At 42.9% G+C, this 15,957-nt stretch overlaps 1 protein-coding gene across 1 annotated transcript in view; it reads left to right on the forward strand.

Moving 5' to 3' along the window:
* Positions 1–2,001: 2,001 nt before the first annotated feature.
* The window catches only part of antxr2a (ANTXR cell adhesion molecule 2a), a 45,818-nt gene continuing 31,862 nt past the window's right edge, over positions 2,002–15,957 (forward strand). Inside the window, 9 exon segments of the mRNA XM_084467776.1 lie at positions 2,002–2,404; positions 2,721–2,792; positions 5,214–5,285; positions 7,109–7,190; positions 8,427–8,531; positions 8,858–8,926; positions 9,203–9,283; positions 14,037–14,097; positions 14,496–14,582. Coding sequence (XP_084323902.1) covers positions 2,274–2,404; positions 2,721–2,792; positions 5,214–5,285; positions 7,109–7,190; positions 8,427–8,531; positions 8,858–8,926; positions 9,203–9,283; positions 14,037–14,097; positions 14,496–14,582 — 760 coding nt within the window. The 5' untranslated portion in view covers positions 2,002–2,273.

The raw sequence follows: 15,957 nt of genomic DNA on the forward strand, positions 1-15,957 counted from the left end.
GTGTGGAGAGGAGACCAGTGTGGAGAGGAGACCAGTGAGGAGAGGAGACCAGTGAGGAGAAAAGTGAGGAGAGGACACCAGAGAGGAGACCAGTGAGGGGACCAGTGAGGAGAGGAGACCAGTGAGGAGAGGAGACCAGAGAGGAGACCAGTGAGGAAACCAGAGTGGAGACCAGTGAGGAGACCAGTGAGGAGACCAGAGAGGAGACCAGTGAGGAGAACAGATATGAGAACTCGAGAGGAGAACAGGGAGGAGAGGAGACCAGAGAGGAGACCAGTGAGGAGAGGAGACCAGAGAGGAGACCAGGGAGGAGGAGACCAGAGAAGAACGTGACATCCTTCCTGTGTAGGATGAAGAGGGTGTGCGGCATGAGAAACACAAAGATCCCATACAATAATAGGAGAGATGAAAAGAAAATAAGATAAACAGAGAGAAAGAGAGATGAAGAAAAACTAAGGGGATATAAAGAGATCAAGAGAGATCAAGAGGAAGGGAGAAAGAAAGAGTATGGAGTTGTTTACATCTTTGTGTATTACTACACATCTTGCTGATTGATAGATGGTGTTCTCATGCAGACAAGTTCTTCTATTTACAAAAGAAGACCAAAGCAGTTAAAAGTGCAGTTATTACACTAATGAAGAACTATGGAGGCTGCTAGACCCCTAACGGATGTTATTGTGACTAATATCACTTGGATGATGCTCCTTGACTTCTGATCTGAGATAATCAGTCTAGATCTCTCTTCCCCCAACTCCTTCTTCCTCCTATCTCTCCTCTCCTCTTCTCTACTTTTCCCTCTCTTCTCCTCTCCTCTTCTCTCATCTTCCATCTCCTCTTCTCTCCTTTCTTTTATTCTCTCCTCTCCTATTCTCCTTTTTTCTTTTCTCTCCTCTACTCACCTATCCTCTCCGCTTCTCTCTTCACCTCTCCTTTCTCCTCTCTCTTCTCTCATAGTTATAGATCAGGGTAATAGATCAGGGCTAGGGTCATCTTTCATATAGCCCTATAATCCATTAACTCTCTTAGAAAACATAAACAATAACTCCCAAGTGAAAGCTATCTGGTGTAGGGATATATGTAATAAATTATAAATTATGAAGATATTTCAGGAGAGAGAGAGAGAGACAGAGAGAGACAGAGAGAGAGAGAGAGAGAGAGAGAGAGAGAGAGAGAGAGAGAGAGAGAGAGAGAGTGAGGGAGAGGTGAGGGTGACAGTGGGTAGCACTCACTCAGGTAGAAAGATTAACATCCTAATTAAAATACAGAATTCACTCTTAATTCACCAGAGAATTAAACTGCTACTTCGGTCTGATGGTGCGTTATAGCCAATAAACTCATTAGTTAAGGACCGTCACACCATGCCACACGGAGAGACAGAGAGAGGGAAAGAGAGACAGATAGACAGAGAGAGATTGGTTAATAGCTGCTCACTGGTTGAGTTAGGCTGGGTGTTCTCTATCTCATTATGATTTTCACCTGGGATGAAGAAAATGAATTTTATGTAAGGTCAGACATTAGAGGACTAGCCAAATAATGTGTGTGTGTGTGTGTGTGTGTGTGTGTGTGTGTGTGTGTGTGTGTGTGTGTGTGTGTGTGTGTGTGTGTGTGTGTGTGTTTTAATTATTTTTTTTTAAACTCAAAATCGAGTAAGACTAAATCAATAGTAGGCCTACATTCTGGTTCTTCCCGCCTTCACATTTATCGTGGCCTACTCACAGATCAAATAGATGTTCATCTGTTGGCCTACAGCCCGGAATAATATTAATGGATCAGAAAGCACAAATTTGCCATTTGATCGAACTCAATTAAACCAAACGTTAGCTTCGTTAATTGTTAAACAACGGCAATAATATTATTTTAGTCATAACCTTTGAAATGAATTATATTCAACATTATCCTACATTTAATAAATAGATGATGAATAGATCATTCAAGTTCACCGAAACTGAACTTGAACTTCACCGCGCATGCGCACTAGAAGGACCCTGAAAGAGACAAACTTTGGAAAATATGCGACAGGGAATTTCACTACCGAGGAGGAAGTTATTGACTGTAATAATCATTGACATTAGCCATGATCAATAGTGACTCAGGCAGTAGACTACGTCGTACAGTTATGGTGTAACTCCAGTAACTTCCCCGTATTTCAAACTGTTATCCTGGGCGGGGTGGAGGGACTTTGTTTGGTTCTTTGTTGCATCGCGGAAGACGTGCGGTCCCGTCTTTACCTTTTCTTCTCTCTGAGTGAGTATCGTTATATATAAAACTCTACAATGAAGAGCAGGAGAACCCTAGCTGTCTGGACTGTAGTGACCGCTGCAGTCCTTACGGTCATCATCTCGTCCACCGCCGCGGAGGTGGCGTCGTGTCATGGAGCCTACGACCTGTATTTTGTTCTGGACAAGTAAGTCAATAAACTGTGTGTGTGTGTGTGTGTGTGTGTGTGTGTGTGTGTGTGTGTGTGTGTGTGTGTGTGTGTATGTGTGTGTGTGTGTGTGTGTGTGTGTGTTATTTATTGTTATTATATGTTATTATTGTTGTTATTATTTCACCACACCACAGACCTATCCGTACACGCAATGAAATCCTGTTTACCCACATAGTGCAGTCACCAGAAACAGCCATAGTGGTGTTGAGCTGTGACGTGAGCGCTGGTTATGATACATTGTGATTACCAATCGGTGTGTTGCTCAACATCCTGTCCGCTCCTCTCTCCGCAGGTCTGGCAGCGTGGACGATCAGTGGGGGGAGATCTACTCCTTCGTCAAGAATTTGACGGAGCGGTTTGTCAGGTGAGTCACATGACATCACAGGATATATATATGTATATATACCTGCGGGGCGTGTAAACACTGACGCGTTCAAATGAGTTGAATCCACTGAAGACTTGAAGGCCGGTCCCTCCGAAGACGTCCCCCATCACACATCGTCTTCTTGTTCTTTGTGTTTTGAGACTCATTATTCCGGCCAAGTGGTTTGGTTCTAAATGTTTAGTTCTGTCACACGTGAAGATTTAGCAGCTCACGCCTGCTCCGTCTGTGTGTGAATAAAAAAAAAAGAAAGGAAGTCTTGTCGCTTCGTCTCGGTCCTGCGAGCGTCAGACTGCCAGCTCCAGCCGGTCCGAGCGCTTTGGTTGGAGAAAATAGCAGAGGCACCATGTGGCAGTGGGTGGAGCAGCAGCCGTCTCTGGGCTGGGAGAGTGGAGGGGTGGAGGGGGGGGGGGGTGGGGTGTTTGTCCTCCACCACCCAGTGCTGGAGCTACGCCCACAGACCACATGCATCCACCCCTAACACAACACCCATCTACCCCCAAAACACCACCACCACCCCCAGCGTCCACCCCCATCCAACACCATGCATCTACCATCAACAGCGCCGTCACTACCGGTATGCATCCACCAAAACACCCCCACCTTTACACCTATCACCACCATCTCCTCAACCCCGAACACCACGCATCCACCGCCAACAGTATCCCCATCTCCACCACCAACACTAGCACCACCACCATGCATCCACCCCAAACACCACCCTCAACACCACCACCACCACCACCTCACTCAACACTAGCACCACCACCATGCAGCCACCCTCAACACCACCACCTCCACCAACACTAGCACCATCACCATGCATCCACCCAAAACACCACCCTCAACACCACCACCTACACCATCACCACCACCACCACCCTGCATCCACCCCCAACACTTGGCCAATTGGTCGTGGTTTGGTCTCTATCAGCTCAGTCCAGAGTCTGAGCTTCAGTCTTTGTCTCTCCATTAATATGAAGCTAAAGCCACGAAGCGGCTGTGATTCCTTCTGCGTGTGTCGATGTGTAGCTTTCAGCCCACGTTCAACTTTGGAGGCAGGATGTAGATGTATATTCGTCTGCTGTAAGCCAAGTCTGGCCATGTGGCTTAAGGACTGTGCTATGTTAGCAGCTACGTTAGCGGCTCGGTGGGGGAGGGTTGCAGCCAGGCCATGTGTCCCGTGGGAGAGAAATATCAGCACCTCTCCTTATGCTCTGGACGCCTGTCGCATCTGAAGACCCACAATGCATCTTTCTGGCTTCCTGTCAGAGACACGCAGTACTTGGTGGGGAGTGTGTGTTCTTTTGTAATGCTTGTATGTTTGGATACGTGTCTTGTTTAAAGAACAATGAAACTGTTGACCAAACGGAGGGTATTCAGATTGATAATAAACAATGCTGGCTGGACATATGAACACCTGAAAGCAACATGTACTGTAGGTTGTGGAGCAGCTGTGCTGTGACTAGAAGCTGATAAGATTAATCTAAACTAACTTCAAATGATTTTTAACTAAACATTTCCATCAGTTTATGATGAATCATTAATATTTTATTGATATTTGATAAACGTTTTTATATATAATATATATTATAATGTTTTATATGAATACAAAAACGACTCAGAAACTTGACAGTGCTTTTTATGATTAGTAAAACTTGGGTCTTGGTCTCTCAGTATAGCGGCGACATCGTTGTATGGCAGCAACGGGTCGAAGCGTTCAATGCGGCATCAATGTATACTGTATATGTCTATGGCTGTCTACACTCAGATAAACAGCTGATGGTTGGCATGTGACTCACAACCTTCTTCCTGTCAGTGTATGGTCACTGAATGTGCTGGTAGGAAGTGTGAACATGAAGTCACATTCTAATATTAGTGGACAGGAAGGACTGAGGTGTGATATTTTATTCCTCCTGTTGGTTTTAATGCAGTAGTTAAAGTGGTGACTCTGATGGGTACATGAAACGCAACCGGACGAATAGATAATCACACCTCAATCTTTCATAGTGTGTGTGGAGTGTTGTGATGTGTGTAAAGTAATATGTGTGTAATGGATATGTGCATGTGTGTTTTGTCTTATTATGTAGTATTACTATTATGTATCAAGATATTTGTGCTGTAGAGAGATGTTTTTCACGATGTCTCAAGATTTTGATAGACTGATCGATTGAAATCCAATCCTATCATCTTCCAGATTAAGTAAACCCGTAGATTTAGTGGCACTCACATTTCTGTGGGCCATGTACGAGCCGAGCACCTCTCTGGAAATGCCCTAGCTGTGTTCTGTGACGATGTGTTGTTCTGAGGTTGTGTTGTTCTGATGTTCTGATGTTGATGTGTTTCTGTGTTTTGTTGAATTGTGGTTGAGTTTATGTTGTTGTTGTTGTTGTTGTGTTTCAGCCCACATACTAGGGTGTCCTTCATCGTATTCTCCAGCCAGGCCCGGGTTCTCCTGTCTCTCACCAGTGACAGGTAGTGTATCCCTGTTCCCCAGGGAACATTTAGCACTGCCAGCATCATTTAGCACGACTAGCATCAATTAGCACTAGCATAGTTAGCACTGCCATGGTTAGCACCAGTAGTCGGCATTGGGTTCCAGTCAATGACAGATAGCACTAACATAGTAAGCAAACAGGTCCGGTTGATCACAGATAATGAGTTCTACTCTAGTTAATCGGCTGTTGGTTTATGCATGACTGTTTTGTGGGTGTATATTTTCCATCCACGGAGTATTGCTATTTATAAACAATTCATATTTTACACATTGAGTGCAGGACTCAAATCTCCATCTCGCACCATTCTATGGATGAACGTGGGGATCCACGCTAACTCTTTTTTTTTAACCAATACCGATAATCGATAACTTTCAGCTCCTAAAGGCCGATACCGATAACCGATAACACACACACACATATACATATATGATCATGACCTAAGATCATGACATTAATACTATGAACAAACCCAAAAACCTTTGGGTTGTTATTCACGGTTTTGCTCAGACATCAGTAGAATCAATGGGGGGTTTAGGAAGGCGGGCTTGTAAGGGGCGGGATATGACATAGGGTCGAGGTTCGCAGGATGGAGCCTGTCACTCAGGTGTGTTTTGGTCTGACCGCAGACAGCAACGGAGGCAGAATGGGCAGAACTCATCGCGATCATCTTAAATGTTGCTGCAGTGATGCATCATATATTCCGTTGCATCTATAACATCCGCATCGATTGATGAAAGATTGGAGCACGAGTCACAGACAAATTGAAGAAATTACAAAGAAGAAAGATGTCGCAAACGACTGCGTTACCGGAGAAAGAGAGTGTCTTTTTTTGGTTCATTTCACATCTAACAAACACTGGGACAAATGTAGTTGATCTCTGTGTTTAACTGAGAAAACAGGGAGTGGAAGGCCGGGACCCTATAGTGTTCAGTTGTCAATAATATGTGTAACGAGAGTAGCGTATGTGTGTGCGCGGGAATGGCAGTGTGTGTGTGTGTGTGTGTGTGTGTGTGTGTGTGAGTGGACGAGCGAGGAGAGCGAGCAGTAGCGTGTGTCAGTTTAGTGAAGTAATGAACCAGTCCGGTAGTGTCTGTGCAAACGTGTAGGCCCTACTGTAAAGTTAGTGAAACTAAGAATAAAGTAACCAGCCTGTCAATAATCAGCGGCTGCTTCATTCTGACCATATTCCGACCTATAAGCAGACCCACTGCCGGTCAAAGGGAGAGTGTTCCCCCCGAGAGAACATCAACGTCTCCACAGGGAACGTCTCCCCTGTGCTCTCGACTACAGTCTGGGAGCCGACAGCAGGAAAGGTGTAACATAATAATAAAAAAAAACATTTTCTATATACGCATGCAGTTGTGAACTCATGTATTTTAATGATTGTATGATGTGTACTTTTAGGGTTACGATAAGACCTTTCATTTAGCGTTAGTGGGAGCGGGGCACTGAAATTACATATGCTATGTTATTTTGGCTATGCGTCATGATATTGGACTTATCGGAATGACGTATTAATTTCTGTTATCGGCCTGATAATTATGGTGCACCCCTAGATGAAAGTAATTAATATCAATCCTACATAACATTAAATAATGTGTTAACTAGGACTTGGGGAGAATACATTATATGAAGATGAACTATCCACTGAGATCCTCTGGCTAAGACAAATGTATGTGCATTGTATTACGTGAATGAAATCACACTTTTTCCTGCAGACTGTTGTAGTGCAGCACAAATAGTAAGCACCAACAGTAGTGAACAGACAGTTCCAGTGGATCACCGATGGTGTGTTTGCAGGGCAAAGATTGAACAGGGTCTTCTGGATCTGAAAGCCCAAATCCCTGCGGGAGAAACGTACATGCATGAAGGAATGGCAGCGGTAAGTAAAGTAGTAGTAATACATAGTATGACAGTGTTAAAGTGGTCATATCATGCTTTTTAGCACAATATTCCTTTATTGTGTGCCTTTTCATCCATGTATAAGAGCTGCTCAACTACAACGCTTTACGCCACAGGGAGGTACTCTCTTCCCAAGAAAATTACTGTCTTCAACTGCCAGAAACAGCTCGCTTCCAGTCAGCATTTCCTACCCTGATTTTGATTTGTCACCAAATCACAGAAGTGAGAGGTTCTGCCTAGCGGCTAGTCTGGCATGCCCTCACCAAGCTAGCTAGAGCGGTTGTTGGTGGAGTTTGGTTCTGTTAGCGCCATGTCGAGATGAAGCTGTTGTCATCTGTGTGAATGCAAATCCCCTTTATATGGACTTCCAAAAGAAGACAAAATGCAGAATCAGTGGTTAAAATTAGTTCCCTTCAATTTACGGAGTACCACACAAGACTGGATGACCCTGACATTCCTTCCTAGCTCCATCTGATTTTGCATAATAATTATTAATTAATTATTTATTATTTTGAGCAAAACATTTATTTCCCATTCTTTACTAATTATTTGGGTCCAGGTGTATAATGAGACTGTTCTGATTTTATTTAAGACAGTTGTATCATTACATGGAATACAAAATGATTCTTGTTTAGCTCTATGACCTGGAGGTTCATTGGGATTCAGTGAGTGAGATTAACAGGGCTCTGGATGAGGAGGGTGTTCCATGCATGTGGGGGGACTGGAACTGGGTTCATTGGTCTGACAACCTAATACGTTTGAATTAAAGAGGCATGAGCTAAAACTGAGCCTTACTGACATAGGTTAAAGCAGTTCTTCAGCAATGAACTAACATTGAAACCTGTTCACCTATTCCAAATTCAATGATTATTGCAAAAATGGCATCAATTGAACATTTTGAACTAGTCTCATTACATTAAGGAGAAAATGGTCCTGTTTTAACTAGTACTTTACTAACTATTATTTTGTCAGTACTAATTTCCTGTGTTAACCTATGGTGGTGTCATTGATTACACATTTTGTTAACCAGTACTAAACAGTTGTTTGAACCATTGCTGACTAGTTGTTCACCAGTACTTACTGGCTGTATTAACATATACTAGCTGCGTTAGCCAGTACTAACTAGCTGTGGCAACAATTACTGGCTATTTTGTCGAAGCACTATTAAGTTAACTAGTTGTGTTAACCAGTACTAACTAGCTGTGCTACCCTGAAGGCCTCCGCTCAGATCAGTGCACTGCCTCAGCGGTCGGCCAGCATCATTATCGCTCTGACAGACGGTGAGCTGACGCCTTACATCCTGGAACTCACTGTCAAGGAGGTAAGGGTAGTATCATACATGAACACATAATGTGGTGCCCACTGTACCACCATACCAATCAGGCTATGTTTATAAGATGCTATGCGGTTCAGCACTTATGTTTATAACATGTGATACCATGTTATTTTTCTAAAATGTTATACCATTTTATGTTAACATGTTATACAACAGATGTTTCTAACGGGTACTGGCATGTGATCTTAAAACATGTTATACCAAGTTAGGTGTAACTACGGTACGATGTTATACTGACACCCTGTTGTGTCATTAGCAGTTCCACCATGTTATATTTCAATGATATGTTTGTAACATGCTACGTTTTGCAGGCTGATAAAGCGCGCACGTTTGGCACCAGAGTTTATTGTGTGGGAGTCAAGAACTTTGATGAGCAACAGGTACACTCACTTGATGTTAATATTTTTAATCTTTTGTTTTGTTTATTTTATTTTTATATTGTTTGTTATTGTATATAATGTTTATTTATGTATTTAGTTAATATATTATGGGTGTTTATTTTTTATCTTATTGTTTGTTTGGGTTGTTTATATTTGTGTGTGTTCTTCATATTGTTGTTCATTTATTTATATTTGTGTAAATGCTGCTTGTTTGTGTGGTATATATGATGTTGTTTGTGTGTCAATTGATCCTGTTTATGTTGTGCGTCCGAGCAGCTGGCGGAGGTGGCGGACACCAAGGACCAAGTGTTTCCTGTCAAAGACGGCTTCCACGCTCTCAGGGGCATTGTCAACTCCGTGAGTGTGGCCGTGTGTGCGCTCTTGTGTATGTGTGCGTTTTGGTAGGCGAGGCAGGAAGTGAATAAGAGAAGTTAGTCTCTGAGTCAGAAAGATTCCACACGCATGCACGCACGCACGCACACACACACACACACACACACACACACACACACACACACACACACACACACACACACACACACACACACACACACACACACACACACACCTTATCTTATCGTAGGCCCTAGTGGCTGACTGAGTGTCAGCTCTGGCCTTGTAACAGTAAAATAAACGCGTTTGTCTGACCAGCTGGCCGGACTTCTATTTTTACACCAAGTCTTACTAAGACCTTTTTGAAACAGTAGAACAGGAATATTTATTTTATCTATTTTATAATTTATTTTTATTCATTAAGTAGCTCTGTAGCTCTGCTGTGCGAGAGTATTTTAAGAGAAAAATATTTTGAACGATTTGCTATTACTTTCCCCAAGCATTAATTCACTGAGGGGGCCAATGAATCGAGAAACAGAGTTTCCTCCACTGGTTTGGATTACGTTTTTTCAGACTTGTGAAGTATTTTGCTTTTGAAACACACAAGATTGAGTAAAACTACAATCGCAATTAATTAAAACACACATTTTATATGTTTATAAAGACTAGGCCAAATAACAGAATTTAACGGTCGACTATTTGTGTCTGTGTCCTCATCTTCGTTTATGGAGCTGAAGATAAGATAAGCATAAGACTATTGCACTATTGCAAAAGAGAGCTCCTTCATCTTCAAAGTGGCCTATATCACATCCGCCTCGCCTTAACAACATAAAACAACAAAACATCAAAGAACCATGTCCCCGATCTACAGGTCTTAAAAACTCACTGGACCAATCCGCTCAAGGAACTGAAGTTCATACTATAGACCTCTGAAGAATAAGTCCCGCCTCTGAGGCTCCCGGTTCCCTCTGTCAAATGTCTATGGGAAATAACATGGGATTTTTGAATGATCGCACATAACAAACTCTGTAGGTGGAGAAGAAGTAAAAGCTGCGTCATGTTTTGAACTACACACTTTTTTCATCTAGTTTCGACTGGCTTTTTGGATTTTCGGTGCCGTTAAAATAGCATTTATAATCGTTTACTTTAACGGCACCAACAATCCAAAAAGCCAGTCGAAACTAGATGGTAAAAGTGTGTAGTTCAAAACGTGACGCAGCTTTTACTTCTTCACCACCTACAGAGGCGGGACTAGGGCTGCACGATTATTGCCAATATACGGCAGCGGCACGGCACGGAACCGTCACCAAACCGACACTACTTTTTTTGAAAGTTGCCGGTTCGCAGCCGTGTCTCAGAACACTTGTACAGCCATTCAGTTTATGATGTTTATGATCTTTATTCATTAATTGCACCGCGGCCGAACTGACGTGGATATTCTCTGATATTATGTAGGCCTAAGCATAAGCACCGCGGAAACCACTGCTGTCAGAAGACTGATCCATTTTCACTGTTGACGCGAGTTGCTCTAGTTCTACCTCCACGGCCCTGCAGCGGGCAATTATCGGACAAGATTGTCCTATAGTGTGTGGTGTTCCGTCTTGTGTTCGAATCTCATGTATTTGTATTTACGATCGGAGAGCAACAAATCGGCTGATATTCTCTTTATGTGTGTGGTGTACATCCGACTCAAAAATCGCATAAGATTAAAAAATCTTGTAGTGTGGGGCAGCCTTCAGTGCGTTGTCCATTTAGGGAACCTGACAAACTGTAACCCACTGTTCTTATGGTTTCCTCGACGATCGTGTGAGGCATTGGAGCAGTTTTTAACGCAGCAGTTATTTCCAGGCATTGTTAAAACAGTACAGAATTGCAACAACCTCCTCTGCTAGCAGCTACCGTGTCAACAATAACGCAAAGCTCAGCTGCACTCGGAGGGGCGTACCTTCCAACATGGCGGGAAGGGGGGGGGGGGCTCTGTGCCGTCGACAACTCCTCATTCTCATATTGAGAATGGGCGTGGGCGGGGCTCGTTTCTTTTTTGGTTTTCTTTTTTTTGCGGATGCATTATTTAAAAAAAAAAAGTGGGTGGGGAGCACTCATTTTAAATATTGCGAGAACACTACGTGTCATCGTGGGAAGCCAATATCGTCATTGTGATAAAAATTTGATATATTGTGCAGCCCTAGGCGGGACTTATTCTTCAGAGGTCTATAGCTGAATCCATCAACATTTCATATTGTGATATGTTAGATAGGAGGTGATAGCAGAGAGCAACAGAGGATTGACCTCATGTTTCTGTTGATGTCTTTGTGTTCCCCAAGCTGGGGCTGTCATGTAATGTCCAACTAAAATCTTCCAGTTTGTCCTGGGGGAAAAAAACTTCCTGTATAATTCAATATCTTAACAATATTTTGATTTATACTATAATTGTTATAACAGTGAGTAACGTGGATTTAATGTTTTAACTAGGGCTGGGCAACGATTCAAAGTTGTAATTGTGTTAATCGCATAGAGTGAGTTAACTTGCGATTAATCGCACTTTCAAAATTCTATTTTAAATCCACTCCAATTGAAGTTAAATGAGATTATCAAATTGAATAACACATTAGCATTCATACCAAATGTACTTAATAAGCAAAAACTAGACCAAGTGATCTTGAGGGAGTTTTATTGACTCACTCAGTGTGGGTTGAATATGAAATTTACGGAACACCACAGATTTGGGAATTGTAAACAGGCAGTTAATTAGTACAATTGTAAACCAACAGTTACTACAAGTGTAGTTAAATTGAAATAAGTACCACAGATTTGCACCACAGATTTGGGAATTGTAAACAGGCTGTCACTTACTGCAATTGTAAGCAGGCAGTCACTTACTGCAAGTGTAATTGAATGTAAAGTAAGTGGAACTAAAAACAAAATGATTTCTGATATGAATGTTGACATTCTGTGGCCAAAACCTTTTAAAATCAAAGTCAAAAAAAAAAAAAAAAAAAGAGAATGTATGTTAATGTGTCAATTTGTATTAGGGCGCACTCACACTAGGCAAAGTTGCCCTGTACCATACTCAAGTATGATTGCCCCCCCCCCATTGTGCGCTGGCCAGCGGGGGGTAGTAGGTGACCAAGGTAGGGTGGTAGGTGACCTAGGTAGGGTGGTAGGTGACCTAGGTAGGGTGGTAGTTGATCTAGGTAGGATGGTAGGTGACTTAGATAGGGTGGTAGTTGACCTAGGTAGGATGGTAGGTGACATAGGTAGGGTGGTAGATGACCTAGGTAGGCTGGTAGGTGACATAGGTAGGGTGGTAGTTGACCTAGGTAGGATGGTAGGTGATCTAGGTAGGGTGGTAGGTGACCTAGATCTGGAAGTTATCTAGGTAGGGTGGTAGGTGACCTAGGTAGGGTGGTAGGTGACATAGGCAGGGGTGGTAGGTGACATAGGTAGGGTGGTAGGTGACATAGGTAGGATGGTAGGTGACCTAGTAGGGTGGTAGGTGACCTAGATCTGGAAGTTATCTAGGTAGGGTGGTAGGTTAGAGATGCAGGTTATCTAGGTAGGGTGTTTAGATAGAGAGTTGGGTAACAATAGCAAGGTAGTTTACCTAAGTAGAGAGGGAGTTAGGAGGCAAGTGTTTTAGGTAGTGTGGTAGGTTACCTAGGTAGTGCTAGGTTTAGTCAGAGAGGTAGGTGACCAAGGTCAGCTGGTATGTAGGGACATTTTCAGTTTTTCTAGCTGGGGTGGTAGGTTAGGGAGATGGGTTACCTAGGTAGTGTGGTGGTAGGTTAGGGAGATGGGTTACCTAGGTAGTGGGGTGGTAGGTTAGGGAGATGGGTTACCTAGGTAGTGTGGTGGTAGGTTAGGGAGATGGGTTACCTAGGTAGTGGGGTGGTAGGTTAGGGAGATGGGTTACCTAGGTAGTGATAGGTTAGGGATGTAGGTTACCTAGGAGAACTGGTATGTGTGGTGCTGCTGTGATGATGAACCCAGTAATGACATGTAGACTCAACATTGATCTGATCAAACCTCATCCGTTGATGTTTCTACCAGTTCTCACAGTGATGTCCTGTGTCTCACTGCCTATTAATAATCACCTTCAATTAATTAAACATCAATCATTGTCACCGCATCTTTAGAGGAATGAATATCTCACACTCTGTGCCAGAACACAATGATCTCTCATTAAAAGTTCAGCACTTCTCTCATGTCTTTGGCTGTGCACATCATGTGTATTTAGCTGCACATCCATTAAGACCAGCTCCTGGTGGTGGTTCTCCAACAATAACCATCCAGATCTCTTACTGCCCTCCTCTCTGTCTCCGTGGCCAGTGAGTAATGAGACAGGGGGGGGGGGCTAGGGAGGGAGGCTCCAGCTATCTTCCTTACCATGCCCTATCAACCAATCCTATTTAATAAGGCCCTATCCTCCATACTCCAAGTGGAAGCCACGGCCAGCGCCAAACGCAGGGTTCAAGTGTGCTGCATCATGGTTAATGTGCTCTCTTTACTGACTGTGTCTCAGGATTTGCATAGTTTGTCCTTTGTTGATTTATTGAATCCCAGGAGATAGTGTGGCGGCTGGCCGCTGGACCTCTTTATATGATAATGTTCCTAATAGGATGGAGGAAGGGGCTTCTCTCGTATAATCCTGCCATAAAGGGCCGCACATCTCTGTGCTCCCAGGTGTTGTAATCACTAGTGATAGCCCGTCCCGACGCTATTCAATAAAACCAAAATAATCAGATCAGTTATTTATTTATTTTCTTTTTACCGCCAGATATTGGAGCAGTCATGTACGGAGATTGTGAGTGTGGCACCGTCGACAGTCTGTGTGAATGGTGAGTTTACACCTGTGTTAACAACTGAGCTGGGACCACTAAACCGCTCCCACTTTAACACTTCCACTCTATGGTTTTAACCTGCTCTGGGACAACCAAACCACTTTCACTAAACCGGTTTAACCGATTTAATTTGTTTCATTCCACCTGACATTAGTTGGGTGGTAGGTTACTTTATATGATGAAGACATGTTCTTTAATGAGGTCTATTATAATGGATGTGTAGATGTCAGCAGACTAAGGACCACTATCTCAGTGTGTCAGGGAAAGCGCTTACTTTGTATTGGCAGGAATGAAATCAAATGATTAAAAATGCTGTCAGTGGCAGAATTAATTACCGCCGTTGTCTTTCCTGCTTTCTTTTAACGGATGGTTGTGTTTCTGCTCACTGCTTCCAGAGACCTTCGAGCTGGTCCTGAGGGGGCGGGGCTTCCCTCGTGTCGGGGGCGTGGTCTGCAGCTTTGTGCTCAACCAGCAAACCATCCGTAAGAAATACATAAACTCAACAATCAAAAGTGAATCAAATCAACTAAATAAAATAAACAAAATGATTCAAATTAACTAAATAAACCAGCTAACCTTTACTAAGTCAATCAAATTCACCAATTAACCAGAATATATTAAATAAACTTAACCAACCAAATAAACCATCAAATGAATGTGGGAATAAATGATAGGCTAAATAAACAACAACAACCATTAAAAAATGAATTAAAAATATATTCATGCATGAATAATTAAATAGGACATTAACAAAGCTTCCCTAAAGCAGCTGGGCCTCGCTGTGTTTAAGGCACGTCCAAAAGCACACCATTGAGTCTGTCTATTGACCGCTGGTACAGTTGAATCCCTGGTGCTCTTTGGGTATGCCTCAGTGTGTATTCTGCGAAGCCCACACGAAAGAACACATTTCAGTCGGATCTATACAAACCAAACGGACTGTAGTTGTCAAAGCACCCAAAGAGTTAAGACCGGTTTAGACCAGAATATAGTTGGTGCTGGTGTCCATACGGTCCATACTCTTCTGGGTTTTTTTCCAGACGTATTGTACGGCTGAAGCCACGTTCCTCAACGCTACACATCCTCTCCTTGGTTTGGTCAGTAAGATGGATAAAGCAGAGAAGGCACCTCTGAGTGCCTCTCCACCACGTCCTCCCAGTCCAAACGCCTGAGGAACGGATGTAGGTCACTCTGAGCGTTCAGAAAACCCTCCTCTTCTTCTGCGCTCCCGCGGGGTTTGAGAGTTGGCACTGGAAGCGGGTCTTTTCCAGGATTCTGTTGGCATAGTGATCCGCGGAGTTGAATGCTGCCAGTATTGAAATCTCTGGTCTTCGTTTCCTCGTCGACTTATTTCTTGACATTCAACATTTCAGTGCTGGACTAAAATAGTTCAGTGCAAATATAATATGTTTCTAGTGATGGCGACTTGAGGAAGTGGCCGCTAGCAGATGTCTGCTGGGGCCTCGCTCACATCCGCCCACGTGGGGCTGCCGATTTATCTATTTCATTTTCTCTTTTCAATAATTCTTTTTTATAATTATTTATCTGCTGCCTGGTGCCGAGTGTTCAGGACCTTCTAAAGATGTTTGGAGAATAGACATCTGGAGAACAGAAGTCTGGCCACACCGGCATTTAAATATACATACTAGGGCTGCTCGATTATGGAAAAATCATAATCACAATTATTTTGGTCAATATTGGAATCATGATTATTCAAACGATTATTTTTGACTTTGAAAACATGATGCATTTATTCAGCATTTCTCACCAAAAAACACTTTGTGCTTTAAAATTTCACAAATATTCAAATAGAAAATAATGTTACAAATATGTATCCAGCTGTTCTGCAATTTCTATAAA

Source organism: Micromesistius poutassou (genome assembly GCF_964030765.1).
Source record: "Micromesistius poutassou genome assembly, chromosome: 5".
Classification (NCBI taxonomy): domain Eukaryota; kingdom Metazoa; phylum Chordata; class Actinopteri; order Gadiformes; family Gadidae; genus Micromesistius; species Micromesistius poutassou.